At 44.1% G+C, this 18559-nt stretch overlaps 2 protein-coding genes across 17 annotated transcripts in view; both read left to right on the top strand.

Moving 5' to 3' along the window:
• Window positions 1-12054, top strand: part of LOC118510211 (neuronal calcium sensor 2) — an 88787-nt gene extending 76733 nt beyond the window's left edge. For 7 of the 13 annotated variants that reach the window (XM_036051760.1, XM_036051758.1, XM_036051759.1 and 4 more), the window contains 2 exons: window positions 395-523; window positions 6255-8643. In XM_036051760.1, the coding sequence (XP_035907653.1) occupies window positions 395-523; window positions 6255-6431 (306 nt within the window). In that variant the 3' untranslated portion in view covers window positions 6432-8643. Of the gene's footprint in view, window positions 1-394; window positions 524-6254 lie in introns of all 13 variants that reach the window. The other 6 variants (XM_036051765.1, XM_036051766.1, XM_036051761.1 and 3 more) reach the window with 2 other exon arrangements.
• Window positions 1-18559, top strand: part of LOC118510213 (neurocalcin homolog) — a 108311-nt gene that overhangs the window by 79120 nt on the left and 10632 nt on the right. For all 4 annotated transcript variants that reach the window (XM_036051770.1, XM_036051771.1, XM_036051773.1 and 1 more), the window contains one exon: window positions 13838-14662. In XM_036051770.1, the coding sequence (XP_035907663.1) occupies window positions 14593-14662 (70 nt within the window). In that variant the 5' untranslated portion in view covers window positions 13838-14592. The remainder of the gene's footprint in view (window positions 1-13837; window positions 14663-18559) is intronic.

The following is an 18559-nucleotide window of genomic DNA, read 5'->3' as shown; positions in this document are numbered from 1 at the left end:
TTAGTTGCTCACGCCTTTTGCTAATGTTATTATCGTCTTTGTGATTCGTTTTCTCTCGGTTCTGCTGCTTTGCTGTGATAGTTCTGGAAAATTAAAGAGCTTTCAGCCGTTCTCTTTCATTTGCTTCCTGTGAACTGTGAGGTCTACCGATGAAATTAGTATTCTCAGTGTGGTTTTTTTCTGTTTTGAGTTGTCTGCTCAATTTTTCATTTTATTATCATGTTTTAATTTTGCTCTTCTTGTTTCTTCTTGATTATATTTTTTTGAGTGATTTTTCTATGCCTTCTGTTGATTCCTCCATCGTTTTTATTCATATAAAAAACAATTTTAAAATCATTCCTCACTTTTCGGAATAATATCAATGACCTTCGCAATTACTCATCCCTCTTTGCAGGAATTTCTGCTAGCAATTGATGTAACCTCGAGCGGCACACCGGAGGAGAAACTAAAATGGGCGTTTAGGATGTACGATGTAGACGGTAACGGCGTAATAGACATTCAAGAAATGACTAAAATAGTGCAGGTAAGTTTCAGCCTTCCTACAACTAATACACACACACACACATCACACATACAAGGGTGTAAATTTTCTCCCTTTAAAAAGAAGCCATGTTTATCAACGTCCGGATACAGAAAGCTCTTTTTAATTGACAACCATAGAGAGAGGGAGAAAGAGGATAAGGACTGAAAAAACCCCGGTGTCATAATTACACGGTTCCGGAGGGTTATAAAACACAGGGCGCAAAAAATAATTGTATAATAAAAAGTAAAGTACATAAACCTTTTGCCATCCTCGGTACAATTAAAGCGGATGTTTGCCACCCGGTTAAAGCAGGGAGTTTTAATGACTTACGGTCAGCACTGGTTCTGTTTTTTTTGTTTTGTTTGCTCCGTTCTTCTGTTCCATTAAAATCAATCCCGGCTGGCGCTGGTTGTTGTTGCGATCGATGCCGGTGTATCATTGTGCCCAAGATGGCACGGTCGATAGGGTGGATGGGTGGTGCGATAGTTTCCACCCCGAAGACACGGTGGCGCCATTCGAGCAACAGTGCCGGGGTTGTACCTTTCCACCAGTCAACCAGTAGTGTTGAGTTGGATTTGTTGGAAGGCAGGCGAAAGAAAGTGGAATGTATTACACTGGTTCCGTGCACTATCAGCACGCATAAAAAGGGAAGGGCTGTTAGCTCTCGCCTTTTTTTTGCGGGAAAATCCGCAACATTCTGCCACTGCTATTGTATTTCGTACACTCCGAAACGGAATGTATATAAAAACACCGGGCTTCTTTTATGTTAAAGCCATCGTGCACGCGACGTGCGATCGAACAAAGGTACGCTGGAGTGCATTCTGGAGCTAAAGCTGATTGCAAAATTTATGCGTTTTCCTGCTGCAATTGTAACTCACCATTCGGGGTGCTGGGGCTCTACTCGTGGTGCAGAATAATAGGCGAACACTCCCCCTGAAAGACGTCTATTGTGTTGGGTGTGTGTGTGTGACGTTGTGGCACGGTTAAAGGATAACTTCACCTTGAAACAGGAGGACTTCACCGGAGCGAGCCGGTACAGAAGAATGCACTTTTATGCATACCATTTGCATCAGCAATGAAGTGAATTGAATTTTATTGAATTCAGCCCAGTGAGTGTGTGTGTGTGGGCCTCTGTCTTGATGATTAAAATTCATTTATTCAAAGGATGATAATATTGCTCGTCCTGTACGATTCTTCAGACTATGTAATACTTATTATCAGCTGCCTTTTGTAGAGTTGCATTTGGGAGGCAAATGCATATCGCCCTCGTCTCGCTCACGGATGATTTGCTTTATGAAGGGTTTAACTCCGGTTTGCGGTTCATCAAGTGGCTTCACTTTCTGCTCCAAGCATAACTTCACCAACCGGGGGCCCGGGTGATTGAGATCGTATAATATTCATTAGTTTATCGCCTGCCCGCGCTTCACCCTGCCCGACAATGAGCCTCCGATTTGCACGTTATCGTAAGAAAAATCGATGCTTTAGATTGATTTCTTCTATTCACTCTCTCTCTCTCTCCCTCATGAAAAATCAATCCTATAAATAAGGAATAAAAGCCAGCAAAAAAAAAAATAAGGTGAACGAAACCACCCTCCGAATGAGCATAAGATAACGAAAGCATGGGGCGTGGGGGATGGGAAAACAAATTTGAATTCCACCGATTCGCTTCGATTACTTCACTTCACTTGCAATTTCGTATTCGAATCAGAGACGGCATTATTCAGTGCACGGTTGGCCCCAAAGCAAGAGGAAGATAATTTAATTTAAGCAGTCAGCATTCTGGAATTGAGTGCTACAGAATGCTTCTCCAGCGCGATATTGATATGCGGCAAGAGGTCATTTGAAGAAACCCGGTTAAGGAAAAGGATTCATTTTGGACGGCGGTCGAGTGGTTTTTCTTCTGCCAACCTTAGCAACTAAAGCCATTTTTCGTGAAAATTGTACTGACTTTACCCGTTGCTTGCTTTATGGTCACTTTTCATTTAGGGAAGCGAAAAAGGTAGCTTATCGATAAAGCAAAAGTGTGGAACTGTGTTCCGCAATCGAAACCGTCAACTCGTCTGTGTCACCCAACATGGCGGACAGATTTTGCCCTTTTTTTCCAGCAACTCATTTCCTCCTGCTGGATTATGTGTTGTTTCTTTGTTGGATACAATTTATGGGGTTTCCGACAGAAAAAAAACCTCCAATCTGGTAGTGAAAAGAAAAATGCCAGTACACCTGGCGGGTTAAAAAGGAAACTCAGTAAGGAAACCAGAGAAGAAGCAGAGTAATGTGACGACAAGAAGAATAGTTGATGATATCCTGATTCATCTGCGGGACAGTGGCTGTGTCGGGAAGGCAAGATTGTGAAAAGAATGTAAAATGGCCAAATGTTCTTTAATTTTCGGTTCGGGTCCAAACCTTCGTGGAAATGGTCGGAAGAGCTTTTTTATCAAGGGTTTTGCCTTTTTTGTGCAAAGACCGCACCGGATTCGACCCTTTACCTTAGTTCTTCTCCTGGAAGCATACCGAGTGTATTTGTTGAGGGTTTTTTTATCGCAATCAGTGTTGAAGGAATGAGATTTTGCTGAGATGCTATTCCTCCGCTTTTTGTAATTCTTATTTTTTTCTTGAGAATATATTTTTAGCATTTTACAGTGAATGTCGCATGTGAAAGTTTCCAGCTTACTTTCGATTACATTTGATTGCATTTTATTTGCCGCCTACCTGCTTCTTTCCGTCACAAAACAAGTTAAAACCGCTTATCGTGTACCCATAACCGAGCCTTCTGTCCGTTGCCACCTGATGCTAGATATCAATGAATTATGAACGCATTGCACTCGGCGATCCGAAAATCGGTCAACGGTACCCCGGGACACCCGCAGGACATGCAATTTCATTCGTGTCTACTCAGCTAAAACCCTCTTTAACAACTTCTTTACCCTCAATCGTATCGAGCTGATGGGAACCGTTTTGGTGGCAGGTTGGGGTGCATCTAAATTCTCATTCGCAAAATGGACACACAGAAGAGCACACAGAGTTCTAGGTTGGCCGCCCTTAGGCGACCGGTGCTGTAATTGCACCGGCCATGCAAGATAGCATGATGACATGAAGAGCGACCGGCCGGCCGTTCAACCGTGTGCCTGTAAACCCTGTAGCAAAATCGGAAATGGTCACGAGAGAAAGGCAGAGTAGAGAGTGTGGGGGGAAAGGAGAGAAAAACATAAATAAACTGTGAAATGGAAAAAAAGCTCTTCTGGTAAGTGGACAAATGGAGTTGACGGTGAGAGGGAAAGAGAGAGAGCGAGAGAGTGGTTCGGGAAGCGAGCGGCGGATTCCCTTAAAAGCTAATTCCTCAAGCCGATATTGCATCCTGTTACGAGTGGGGAAGGTTTCCACATTCCCGGCTTGCTCCGGCGAGGTCTGTTGAGGACGGTTTCCGTCCGTTAACGCTGCTGCCATGACAAGTCACGATTGGATCGGACGGTGTAATATGGTTCTTAAAGTTTTTGTGTCGTACGTGCCCGCATTGCCATGTTGGTCATGTTGTACGGCAGAAGCTTTTACTTTTACTGCTATTTGAGCGAAACGACGGATTAGGTTGTTATTATGGCGTGTTTTCGGAATACGGAATACGGAATACGTTACAGTGGGTACGCTTTTAGTGCGTCGCTTGTCACATGAAGTTCTACTGTTGGAAGTAGAAAGTAGATTTGTTTTTGTATTCCTTATTTTAAAAATCTCTTTCAAATAAAGAGGACACATAAAATATTTGTCTTGATTTCGATGTGTTCGTCACGTCGTGAGAATCACACCCGACAGCCTAATCTATAGTGTGGGTAAGACAAAAAATGTGGTTTGCAGCTCACGTTACAAATCTCATTTAATAGTCCAAATTTATTATAACTTCTCTTCTATTAATTCTATTATAACTTCTGAAAGAAAGAAGTAGAAAATAGAGTAAAATACTTTAAAAACTAAATGCATTGGAATCTGGGATGGCTGCAGTGTGAGGCCCCATAATTAGAAAGCTGGCCATCCTAGCTATATGTGTTCTTCGCATCCGACATTATCATATGAATCTTAAAGTAAAACATTAAAATTAAATATAGCTTTTGCATTTCTAACAACAACCTAATCCGTTCTTCGCCTCCGACCAGCTTCCCCTCAAACCCTTCCCCACAACCAACCCAGTGCGCATTATCCATATTTCATCGTTCGCCTTGGGAATCCGTACATACATTTGTACTGCAGATCACATTTCATCGCGTTCTCTCTCGTCATTACACACAAGTCCACGTGAACCGATGTGTACATTTATCTGTCCGTCTTCACCAAAGCCACCTCATCCTCGTCTTCCCCAGTAGCACGCCCGCGATCTCGTATATGAATTTATGAACGAACCGTTTTAATGGCTTGTAATTTAACCTCAGAACTTATTTGTGGGTTGTTAGAAAATTTACTTTCACCTGCAGCGGTGGCTAAAGTGAAACCCTTTCGGCACACACCCGCACACACGGAATCGATGAAGACGATGAAAATTTATTGCAAAAGCCCTTCTGTAAAGTACAGCGCAGCAGTACCGAGCGGCACATATGTACCGGCCATTCTCCGCACCACCACCAAGTGCTCGTGTAATTAAGATAAACAGCGATCATAAATCATGGTTCTTGTTTCGGCACAGTCGTGTCAGAGTACTGTGTGCTCGCCCCACAGACCGTGCCCCGGCCAACGAATGGCGGAGGATTTGTTTCGGCGGACGAAATCTTGAGTAATTCGTCGATGATTCAGTGAACGGGGGTTCTCGCGTTTGCTTGTGTGCGTGGTTTCAATCTTCCCATTTTGGCGGGATATGAAATATGAAGCATCATTTTCATCACGATGTAATTGTGAATTGTAGCTGCCAAAGTTAAAAATAAATATAAGGCCGAACCACATTTATTCGGCTTTTATTTTCATCCGTAACGTTGTGGGAGCGATGTTGCTCGCATTGCTTTAAGTGTGATGTGGTGCTTTGAACACGTTGTACATCGGTTTGTTTACAATGTAAGATTAGGTGTTAAAGATAGTAGCCTAAATTGTATTGAAATTCATTAGAAAGGAGTAAAGGCCCCGGTAGTGTTGCGATTACGCGAAAAGTGCAACTGTCCTTCGAGCTGGCGCCGGCATGTTTGTCATGCTTAACCGTGCGGAAGTTATGAAGGTTCCGAAGAGTTTGCCAACCTTTTCCACCCTTTGCGCGCTTTTCCCAGGAAGGAAAAGGCAATTTTGCGCGGTGGCGCCCTTCAAGGCCGCGTGCAAGTTGTGAAAGCTATTACAATCGATCAAGTACAGGCTAAACTGTGCGCCGGTTTAACGTGTACGCCCCAGTGTGACCTGTGTGAAAAATTTACCTAAAAGATTGCGCTTTCACAAGGCGAACTGTGGTGATTGATGAGATGCCCGGCGGGCAAGAGGAATTTGTTTTTGACGGGCGGAAAATTTTCGATTCCGGGCACCGCGCACCGAACCAACCTGAATGTCATTAGCAGAGCATTGTGGGTCATCGCTGCTGGTGGGAACGAAATTTTTGGAAAACTGCGGTTGTTGTAGGCCCGCGACAGTGATAGATTTGTGTACCAGGAAAGCTTGATAAACATGACACCACACTCCATTCGATGCCGGTTCGATGTAAACTCTGGAAAACCCAAATTTGATATTAATGCAACGTTTCTAACCTCTCTCTCTCTCTTTGCTTTCTTCCCTGCAGGCAATATACGATATGCTTGGCGCGTGTTCGTCGAACAAACCGGCCGATTCGGCGGAAGAGCGCGCGAAAAACATCTTCGCCAAGATGGATGAAAATAACGACGGTCAGCTGACGCAGGACGAGTTCCTGAAGGGTTGCCTGCAGGACGAGGAACTGTCCAAAATGCTCGCACCCTAAGCGGGGACGCTGCGGCCTCCCTCATTCATCATTGCCATATATAAGACACCATACAATCATACTTTTTTGCACACATCCTAGCGCAAAGCAAACAAGCAAAAGAAAAGAAAACAAGACAAAAACACAAGCCAGGCAGAAACGCAAGCAAACATTGCGAAAAGGAGAACGGAAACTATCCAGAGGCAGAACATTTACGAAACTAAGAAGAATGAGGAAACGCAAACGGGAAGAGACAAAAGCATAACATAGCAAGATGACAGTACTATATATAGAGAGAATTATATATATTTAGATGAAATGTAGGCGCAGCGCAACGAGATCCATACGAGAACCATCATACGAAATGATAGAGACACACCGGCATGGAGACTAGCGCGTTCGGACACGTAACACGTCTCCGCTGATCGCTACAACCAGAATGTTGTGTCCTGACACACGCGCTCGATTAGAATCGCAGGCTAAAACGGGGCTGCTTAGTCTTTTCATTCCAAAAAACCCTGCTCGCTCTCTCCAGCTCCGTGCACGATCGTGCGACTATTATCTGTGTGTGTCTGCAGCGTTACGGGAACCAGCACCTCTCAATCTGTGTCCTTTTGCTTTACTCTAGTCTCACCTCATCATGCCTCAGTTCGTATGGGCACAGACCATAGACCATCATAGTCTAGCATGGAATGGTGACACGTGTGTGTGTGTGTGTCTGGAACACATTTCCCTACGGCATGTTGTGCAGATTGGCTCTCGCTTTGGCTCTCCTGCGTGTGTCCCGGGTGGTAGTGGTGGTCGATGAAAATTTAATAAGAAAATGGAAAGCCACCTCCTGCCCCCGGACGACCCGGTGGAGTGGATGGATGCGTCCACAAGGAAAGACAACCTTTAGGGAATTTATGCGTGCGAACGCCTAACCACATTTAGCTGTAATAGTACTCACGTCCTGCCAAGCGTCCAAAAAAACCTTCAAACCATTTGCTGATGTTGATGCCGCTACGATGTAATGATATATTGATGAGAATTTGATAGAAAGAGCGGTGCGGACGGGTGTGACGCCTGCACGTGTGCGTGGGAGTGTGTTGTTGAAACCATGCAGAGGACACTTGCAGAGGGCACACGCCGTCCGACAACGTCTCTGAGTCGCGCGAGTCAATCGAAGGGTATCTAATGCCCCTCTCTACAAGAGCTAAGATCTAATCTAGGATAAATGTCGGAGCTGAAAAGGAAAAGCGTCGTCGTCGTGGTCGTCATTGTTTTGCTCCGACCCGGTGGAGCATCGATTAGCGAACTAGGAGCGCTATTGGACCATTTATTTTTGTGTGCTTTTCCATTCTCTGTCTCTTTCTAAAATCAGGCCAACCAAGGGGGAAATGAAGCGCGTTTAGGATGTATAGTAGCTGTGTATATGCGCAACCAGTGTGTGGGTAGCGAATGCTTCAGCGCTTCTCGTTAGTCACCAATAGGAAGAAATCAATCGACACAAGCCGGCTGGCGTGCTGTGGGTGAGGAAGGGAGATGGGTTTTTAAGTCGGACAGCGGAAAAAATCCATAACAAGGAAAATAAACTACATAAACACACTCATACAGGCGCGCACTCCCGGCCAACCACATAAGCACACCGTGTTCCACAGCGCGAATAAAGCTATTTATCACAGCGAACCGTGACGATAATTGACGCACTGGACGTAATGAGTAAATGAACACATAAAACCGGGAGCTCCGACACTTTACTCATATGGGTTGCCGCTGCGTCGCCTTGTCCGTGTACCACCAGGATAGTGAGCGAAAGCGCAAAGCAAACATTAAGGCGCTTGGCGAACGATCGCTACCACTCGCCGACCGAGACCGAGATAAACAAGGACACACCATAAAACCATAAAACCAGCACACAAAGATGCCATGAAATTGCGTGAAACGAAACGCCGCGTACCGAATGGCCCAAAATCATTCGCGACCGGTTCTCGGTGATCGGGCACAAGGACGGACCCCAAAAACTGACTGGTGGGGGGTGGGCGTCAATGGAGGCGGGTTTTCCGGTGCCTGTCAATATTTCTTTGCGCAAACATCTTCATCTTTGTGCGTATGCGTGTGTGTGTGTACTTTTGTGGTTATCTGTGGTGTGTGCGTCTGAGTTTGGGTGGATATGAAAAGGCTCGTTTCTTCTCGAAGCACTGGGCTAGAGACTCTCATTATCAAGCAAAAGAATTCCATCCATGGCAGCAGCGCCGTTTTTTTGTTTTGTTTCTTTCTTCTCTCGCATCTCTCCGCTATTGTATGGTTTCTGTAATGCTTGGAGTCTTCATAAATGAGTGCGTGATTCTGGCACGTTGTTTTTTCTTTTTTGTTAGTCCTCAAAGTGCGATGGAACTTTACCGACTGAAAGACTTCATTCATATTTATTTGTATGTATATTTGAACGTCTTCGGCAGCAGCGGCATATGCATAGGCTTTTGCGTTAATGGAACAACTCGAGGGCACGCAGCGTAGTGTATGTGAGAGGATTCCATTTTGTTTTACTTCTTTTCTTTTTTGGGGTTTTTTCTTGGTGCTGTATGTAGTTGTGCTCTCAATTCACATTCGTTTCATTATGCCTTGGTGCAATTTCTATCCCTCCATTAAGTAAGAGCTAGTATGATTTTAATGAAACATTCAATGAAAGAGGCGAAAATCGGGTGCCTCCGTTTTTCGTTTTTGATTCCCATTCCCATCACGTTGTTGCCCTGCTGATCAGAACTGATCACAATGAAACAATTCTATTGACCGAACTTCTATTCACTACGCGAAAATTTCCATAATTTTGACTCTCTGAATCAATAAATCAGTGAAAGTGAAAGCAGTGAAAGTCTTGCCAATGCGAAGAAAAAATTACCAATTCGTCCACTTAAGCACACACTCCCCACAGCTTGAGGCAAAACTGTGTGCATTATCGTCGGCCAATAATTGGTGAGCTGAAAAAATTATTTGTTCGACCGAAAAAAAAAACCGCAACACCAGTAGATGGACAGGGTTTTCGTTGAATTTGTGTGACAATTGTGTGTGATTGTGTTTTGATTTTTGGCAAGAAAAAAGCTCTCTCAGACTTCTGTAAATATTGATCGACGTTAAACAATAGAACGTTTTGCCTTGGCTCGTTCTAATATTGATTTTAAAATGTGCTGCCCGTGTACTAGCATCGGGAATGCGGTATCATTTTATGTCGGCAGTAATCGGATTATGGGTTTTTTTTTTGCTTGGCGCAATCAAATGATATTTTCTAAATATGATCAACTGTGAGCAACTAAAAAAGGGATGGGAATGGTTCAACATTTACTTGACCGCTGAAAGCTTTTGGAAAATGGAGGGAAGTTTTATAGTTGATATATTATTTATAACGTTTTTTTTAATTGGTTTCTTTTGATGAATTGTTTCAACGTTCGTTAATGCTTGTTTAAATCTTTGTTGGGGAACAGTTTGTTGTATATTGTTGCGTTAGCATTTCTAGTCAATTTTTATGAAGGAAAACGCTCTTCTCTTGTTGAAGGCTCGTAAAGGTTCATAAATTGCATCTCTCAATTTTTTTACACTTAAAGCTGCTTGTTTTGATTTAAAAGAAACCCGCAACGACCGACTGATTCAAGCGCTGAGCATTTAGTTGCTGACAGCTTACGTTTGTCGACACACGACGCGGTGTATGGAATCGAATTATGATAAAAAATATTAAAAACCATGAAATGAAGGAACTTTTTTTTGCATGATGCATGACGGCCGTAAAGAGACAAATTTAAGATTGTAGAATAAAATAGCATGGTAATATTACACACACAAAGAAAAACAAAACACAGCAAAACTGCACCGGCGAAGAGAAGGCGCGAGCGATTGAGAACCTAAGAGCACTACTGTTGATATATTTATATTATGCAGAACAAAACAAAGTAAAGCAACAACAAAAAAGCCCAACACACCACCCAACCCAAGAACAAAGAATGGCGACCGCAGCCTAGCGCATCAAACCATTGTTACTCCATTTAGTGATTGCTGAGGCATAATAAGGCAAGGCAAAGGAATAAAACAATGGGGGGGGGGAGGGGAAGGGCATTAAGCTAAAAACCCAAACAACATATGCACTCACGTACACGAACGCAAGGAACAAACAAAACAAAACCAAAAACAACACAAAAATAATACTAGATGTCAAATTCGAGAGCAAGCTCATACTAATAAATTTAAAGCAACACACAAAGAAAAGCAAACCAAATGGGAAGAGAAAAATATTCATTTTTGCACAAGTTTAACTGGTGTCTACTAGCACAAACAAACGGAACAAAGGGAAAACATAATGAGCGTGCATTAGAGGCAGCAACTGCAACAACCATTCCTCACCGTCACTCGTTCATGTTCGCGATTTTCCCTGCCCCTAGCAAGAGGACAGGGCTAGAGTTGAAATGGTGGTCATAACAGCGAAACGGACAAAAGTGACGAAAGACTCGACGCATATGCAACAACAATTTAATCGAAGCACATAACAAAAAAAACCCACACTCACACCCAAAAACTCTTCACTCTAAATGTGTAAAAGCTCCATTTCGCGAATGTACTGTGGATCGTTAGAAAAAGCAGGGGAGAGCGAAACCAAAATACAATACTTTTCGAAAGTGTTGGTCAAGATGTGTAGTTTGCGAAGTAATTTTCCGTGAAAGGTAAGGATGGCTCCCGCGTATAACTATATTTAAACAAAACAAACAAGCAAAGCTAACGTAAATTTCAAATCCCGCATCAAATTTCTTACACACTACAGAAAAACATGAGAACTAAAGGCAATTTAAATTTAAACTCGCGTCAAAAATTCCAGTCCTTGGCAAAAAAAGGAAAGGATTCCCCCTGTTTAAGAACGAGTCCCCCGAAAATGGCTAGAAATGGCGCAAGGAAGGTGTTAATTGAGCTACAGAAGCAGAAGAGGAAAACAAAAACAAAACTTAAGTATAGAGCATTGTGTGATGTTGATGGAATGTTTTCTTTTTTCTATATTAAAATAATATTAACAACAAACAGAGCATTACTGGAGACAGGTACACACAAAGTAAGAGAAGCAAGCAACAACAAACGAAACGAGCAACAAAAAAAGCAACACTTCAAGCATATTTGTAAACAAAAGCAAGAGAACAACAAACAAACAAACAAACAAAACACAAACACACACAAAACAAAGAGAATGGGAAACATACAATTAAGCGAAAACAAAGCTTAAAATGGTAAGGAAAATCTTTCCTAAACAAAAAAACAAAGAAATATTGCGCTTTCGCTAGTTTTTTACATTTTTCTACTGGCTGTGTTCGGTTCATTTCTCGTACTTTGAAACCAAAAACGTCACTCTACTCTACAGAGCAACCAAAACCAGAAGGCACAACTGCTACAACAACAAACCACATTACCATCCCCATACACTAACGAACGCGTACAGCATACTTCCCTGCGTATGCCTATGCAAAGGGGGCAAAATAGTCGTTTTGAGACCGAAAAATGAAATTCCCATTGATGGATTCACCCGGATGTCTTGTCGTTACTGTCGTCGCCTGTATGAACATCCCTTTTTCCCCGAATAAAAAGCCTGTTTTCAATCGTTTTCGAAATAAAATACATGTTTTAACTATAAAAAAAATCGTCACAATGTCGTAATCGAACAAAGGATAAAGGATTAATTGATTAGATATATTAAGCATGCTGGAAGCATCCAGACTGGGGTATTGTATTTAAAAAGGAGATTTTAGTTAATGTGTAAAAAGTTAAGACAAACGATTCCTCAGCGTCATCATCATACGATTGAAATTGCATACTTTCAGGCGCATTTGTACATTAGCCTTATTACACTATGCCCATCAAATAGGCTATTTACCACTGTCCATTTTCAATGAAGCCAAGTGATTATCGAAGGCATGTTAAACTAATTCTGACATGTTTGTCTTCACTGCATCCCGAACTAACGCTAAAGTTAGTTGAAAGAGCCACCGTTTCCCTTTCAAACAAGGATAGCTGTCAATCGGGGAAACTAACTTTCAACGAGCACATTGCACCACACACCAACGGAAATGGGAACAGTGGTTCAACTAAATATAAAAAGCTATCCGTCCCTGAACCCCACTCCAGCCCCGGTTAAAACAACAACAACAGCAAAATCACCCAGGCGGGAACTCCATTTCCCTTTAGACTTCTGCGGATGCATTAGCAATTGATTGGGTTTTGTTCCCCCGCGGTGTTGCGGTGTCCGTAGTTATTAGTGGAAATTGAATTTCAACTACACAAAGCAGCAGCGACAACTAACTTCATCAGTTGAAGTAAGGATCGGCAGGATCGAGCCATGCCGAGCCTTTCTTTGCCGGGGCGCTTTCCGCTTTCTAAATGAGGAAGGTGCGTCTCGTCCACGATGCCACCACACACCACCTTCCGGTGCGTTTCGCTGCGCTCGGAAGCTGCTGCTTTTCAACAGGGACAAGTAGCTCATCACTGTACCTCAAAGGGGGGGAGAGGAAACGCTCTTAAGATTCAATTAACCCACCCGTTCATCTCGGAACGACGCAATTGTGCTTGTGGTGTGATGAGAAGAAAAAACAACGCACCTTCGGGGCCGTAAGCCCCCTAGAGCTGCTGAACAACGGATACGTTACAATGTTGCTAAACGGATGCGACATCCGATCCATCATCAGATTGTTCATGCGAGCGGGCTCGTGATAGAGCACAACAAGAGTAGCTTTTCTTGATGAAGAATTTATCGTGCAGTAGGTTTATATTAGAGCTCATTTATCCGAAAAACGGAAACACTTCTCTTCAATCGCGTTCGAAGTAGCTTTTTAGATTCAGTACGGCAAACTCGTAATCTCAAAAGGAAACGATGATTAAACGAAAAACGGTCAATTACTGGTTGGCACTAATCCTGCGCCAGAGTGGATTGGATTGGCGTTTGCCTGTTACTCGTAAAACCATGGTGGCTTGCAATGCTGGCGTTGTTGGCAAATACGAAAATGAAAGAAATTCTAAACGGGGTACGGTTGGTATTGGTAGAGAAACACCTATTACACTGGTTCAAGTGGTTGGTATACCGCCAGTAACACGCCAGCGCCAACACTAAACGAACACCCGAACACGTCCAGTGTAATGAACGCGGAACGGAAGGCGGAAATCGGTGGATTTTTTTTTCTTCCCTCGCTCTTTCGCGGAATAGATTTGGAGTGGGACGAGTTTTCTGCGAACTTGGTCGAAAAGCAGTCCGATGGTAGATATAAGGAAAATCATTAATAACCGGAGTAATAACAGCAAAGTACCAATCAAGCTTTTCTTATATCATTTTTCGTTTTCTTTCTCTCTCTCTCTCTCTCTCTCTCTCTCTCTCTCTCTCATGTTTCCGGGTGGATTCGCTTCGAATTCGAATGGCTGGGAAACACCATCAGCACCAACAGTGAAGGAAGACAGAGGCAACCCAAGAAGAAGGAAGACAAACGAACGCCACGACGCAACACGGCACTGGCTTCGCAGTTTCACGTCCACGCGTAATCTAATCCCGATCTTTTGGGGCCAAGACGACAAGAGTGTGAAGTTTGTGTTCATTGTGCGGCAGGACACTCGGACAACGACGACGCTGCCTCAGAGCCGTGACAGCCGGACCGGGAACCGACGGGGGCGAAACAAAACGTTGGTTATTCTTTTCTAATTAAGAAATTGAAAAGTGTAACGCCACCGCCCAAGCGAGAGGCAGTACACAACGCAACACATAAACCTCATTAAAAGACAACAAACACTGCGCGGCACAGAAGAGCGTTACGAAGAAGCGAATCGAAGCGCTACAAGACGCGCAATCACTAGTCAGAAGGGAGGTGCTTTAATCATCTCTATTTGTGCGCTGAAAACCACCGAGCCTAACCGCCGGTCACTTGTCCGCTATTTGCGATTTGGAAAAATAACCTCATTCGGCGCTAAAGCGGAAGCAGCAGCAGAGCCCGAGAACCGAACGCAAGTGAAGATAAATTTATTTTCTTCCTCGTCGAGCACAGGCCTGGTAGGTCCGTGCCGTCGCTAGCAAAGCGAAGCAGAAGAAGACGCCCCGATCCATCGTCCGATCCCGTTCGTCCCGGGAGAGTGTTCATCGTACGGCACCCAAAGCCATCCTCAACCATCCCCCCTTCCCACCCCATCAAACACAGACAGAATGGGCAAGCAAAACAGCAAACTGAAGCCGGAGGTGCTGGAGGACCTGAAGCAGAACACAGAATTCTCAGGTAGGTTATTCGATATGGCATTGAGAAGTTCACGGATTGGGCTTGGTGGGAACATTTTTTGGGGCATCCTATGTGTGTGTATGTGCTTGAGACTTAATCCGTGTGCGAACTTTTTAGCCGTGAAGAGGCTGGCAGTAGCGTGCGTCTTATGCGTCTGCACAGGGAGACACAAGGTGGACGTTATCATGCCGGGATATTATTATTCATTACAGCTCCCAGAAGCATTTTTCGTTGGCTCGTTCATCGTTCTTAAGCCACCCATCCGAGTGGACGGGATCTTGTGTGGCAAGTTCCGATGTGGCGTCGAGCGGTGGACACCGAGCTTGGAAAATAAGTTCGCCAACTTGAAACACAACCCCCTGATGGGCCTGCCGCACATCACATTTACAATGCGGAGCCGATTCCGTCACTAATGGCGGTGTAATGTTGTGTTTTTTGTTGTTGTTCCGTAGCATAACTTAATTATTGGTGTCTAGTCCACACAAACGGTGCATAATGTACATGGGAAGCATAGCGGTGCGAAATATAAATTTGACCGCGCTAGCGCGAAACATGCTGTGAGCTAGCGGCAGCTTGATCATATCATTATCCGCACAATATGTTATTAATTGAATGGTTTGGGAATAAGACCGGCGGCTGCGTAGTGTGGCGTGCCGGGTACCCGCGAAAGCTCATTACAATTGCATGTCCGCTGATGGACTACGCAATTCAATTAAAATTACGTAGGGGTTTTCATTTTAAGGTTCAACTTGAACGCGTTGAGCTCGTTTTCCCTGGACGTGTACTAAATGCTGCATTGCATTGCATACTTTTCGGCGCAATTCGCAAACGTTCGTCGAGAGGAGGCGAATTTTATTTGAAAAAGCGAGTTTCTCATCACTTGTTTTCATTATAACTAAAATTTTTAAAGCCTGTTTTAAAACACTGTTGCCTCCTACTATTTTATATGCACTTTAAAAGGCGAAACGTGGCCGGAAAGCTTCTGAAATGGTTACGATAAAAAAATCAACCAAACGAACGGATGCTCGCCCGAACGAAAAACACCACGCGCCATCGTCAATGATGGCTGATACGTGGGGTATGGCTCAAATAGGAAATACATTTCCGTTTGCCGTGTACCCCGGTGGTCTGGCCGCATTGTACGATGGCGCTACCGTGCTTTAGCGCATTTCGATCGCTATCGGTATCGCTATCACTGACGGTGTTGGTCGGTCGGTCGGTCGGCAACAGGACTGTGTCGGTCGCAACGACATCTTCTTCAATCAAATAAATCCAGTTTCCGTTCGGTGTGGCTCACGCGGGACGTACCTTTACCTTCGCCATCGTTGAAAATGCTGCTCACTATAAAAAAAACCCCCCAACCCGGACTCTGTGGGCTGTGTCCTTGCGAAGGTGGCGTTCGTTATATTTTTCCTCGGGTCAATAAAACGAAGCCAGAACAGAGACAGAGACGTGCCTCGATCATCAATCACAACGGACTTTAGTTTTAGGTGGGTTGGACTGGGAATACAGTGAGGAAAAGCTTTCACCGCGCTTCGCATACGTTCGCTTCCGTTAATCCCTTTCGCCTGGGTTCGCGTGTAATATTGACTGCTCCGTAAACCGTGTGTCCGTGCGTTTTTCAGCATACGGCTCATTAAATCGAACGCTTTGGGGCTCATAAAAATCTTCCCGCCGCCATCACATACACACACAGACAGACAACCATACACACACACACACCTTGTCCCATAACACCGAATCGCTGCGGTTTGTGTGACTCCCATCGTGGTGATTCATGGAGCGCCCATTCTTAACCATTTATTACCATTTCGTCTTCCGGTGCCGTGACGCCGTCGTCATCGTGGTCGTGGCTGTGATGAGTGATGTTACGGAGCGGAGGTTTTTTTTTTGCTTCTTCGTTTGCGCTTCTTGCCAAAAGAGGTTCCGTCTTAGAATCACGTACCATTTTGCCCGGCGTGATAACATCGGGGCCGAGACCCATCAATTTCACGTTATGATCGAAGGGCAATCAGTTGATCCAGAATGTGATGGACGCTAAATGATAATGGCGTGCAATAACTGGGGTGTCTTTTGGCCTTTTAATGATTCCGCTGAATCACGGACGTCGGATCATGAACTAGGTGGTCATCGTGCGGCTTTTTATTAATCAATCCAAGTGTGGCGGACTTTCGCTAACCTTATTGATTGTGCTTTGCTGTCCAAATGCGCTCTTCGGGTCGGGATCAGTACCACCGGCACAATATTAGCATTTATTTATCCATCAAAAATATTGCAGTGTCTTCCGATGGTTGAATGTCTGTTGGTTTCCTTTAGATGAAATGCTTAATCCACCAGTTCTTTCGGAGAAGTTGCTTAACCTTTTGCATCCTTTAAAGGAACTTAATTACCAACTTTCTTGATGAATGTGAAAAGAAAACGAATTGGATCATCAAGCATAACAAAACAAATCCGTCTCAGCGCTTGGTTTTGTATCCTTTTTTTTCATGAAACCCTTACAGAAGCAATTCCTTTATACAGCTTGCTTGCTACCCTTAAGACCTTGCGCCCTGCCAATTTTACCCACTTGAGTCCAATTTTCTCGATCCCAAGGAAAATCGAAGAAGTTCTGTTTTTTGTGTGTGAAGTACAGCACACACCCAAACCTCTCAAGAAGGGTGTAATGTACATCCTGCAGTCCTGTTGCCTATTTTATCCAATCCACAAAAAAAAATAAGTCTTCTCTCCCATCAAGAATGAAGCGGAATTAACCCTGTCCCTGGCACTGTTGGGTTGGAAGGGGAAAATTAATGAAACAGATACCTACACAGCGGGAGCAAAAGCATCAGTGGCAAGGTATTCTTTCGATTACACCACCAAAGGCGCATCCCTACGGTGGACCCGGGTGAAGGATCTATTTTGAACCCGAAAATCCGTTCCGTTACGAAAAGGATAAATCACGCCCGGGTATCTATTTTTCTTCGTCTTCGCGCACACACACAGGCCACGTTTATCGGGCTCTCGGTAGGCTCACTCGCCTCCTACGGGCGCCTCCGGGAGTTACTTCGATCCGTGCTAATTTGCCACTTGCTCGTGTGCAATTTCCTTTCCACTTCCATAAAGTTCGAAGTAAAGTGTTTGTGTTCCATCCGGGTCATCTCGGCTCTCGGGGAACCCAACCAGCAGCTGCAGCTTTCTACATTACTTTCTTCTCACTCGAAAGTGCACAGTTTGCGAGTCACACGGTGCTCACCCGAAATGGCATGTTGATGCCTCATTTCATTTCGTAATTTGTACGGAACATGTGCTCGGCCGGATACGGGGCCCGGTTTTCTGCGAGCGTTGGGTGAAAAGTAATGGCAAATGTAACCATATGTAAGCGTCTTCCGGTGCTTGGCAGCGCTCGACATCGTCGGCCGAGCTTTAGACGGCTCCTCCGGGGAATTGTGCCCGGTGCCCGGTGCTCGAGGAATTGTTCGTGATAGGACGGCAAAATAAAGTAGGCACTTCACTCGGCACAAAACAACACTGACAGCTTGAGGGCTTCGTGCTGGATGTGAGTGCACGATAAACTGTGTGAAAGTAAATTGTTGAGCAATAGTAATGCACATTGCGGTGGGTTGGCGAACCGTGGCGTAATTTATCATAAAGGAAAGATGTTGCTTACGTGAGCGATAGTTTTGTTTGCTATACTAAAATGCTTTTTTTAACTGAAATGCTTAAAATCAAATGATATAAAGAGACAGTTTACAATGACAAAATTCGGAACGAAAGCACATAAAAAGACAACAGCACCAGATGATATCAGAATGCTTATTTATTAGTGGCACGATGTCAGATGATATCACAATTGAAGCACATAATTCCTCACAGTCTGAACAACAGCTGCCGGTACTAAGTAACAATCCTTCCTTATTT

Source organism: Anopheles stephensi, chromosome 3 (assembly GCF_013141755.1).
Source record: "Anopheles stephensi strain Indian chromosome 3, UCI_ANSTEP_V1.0, whole genome shotgun sequence".
In the NCBI taxonomy this organism is placed as follows: domain Eukaryota; kingdom Metazoa; phylum Arthropoda; class Insecta; order Diptera; family Culicidae; genus Anopheles; species Anopheles stephensi.
Note: the sequence above shows the minus strand (reverse complement) of the source record. Positions and strands in the feature narration are given on the sequence as shown.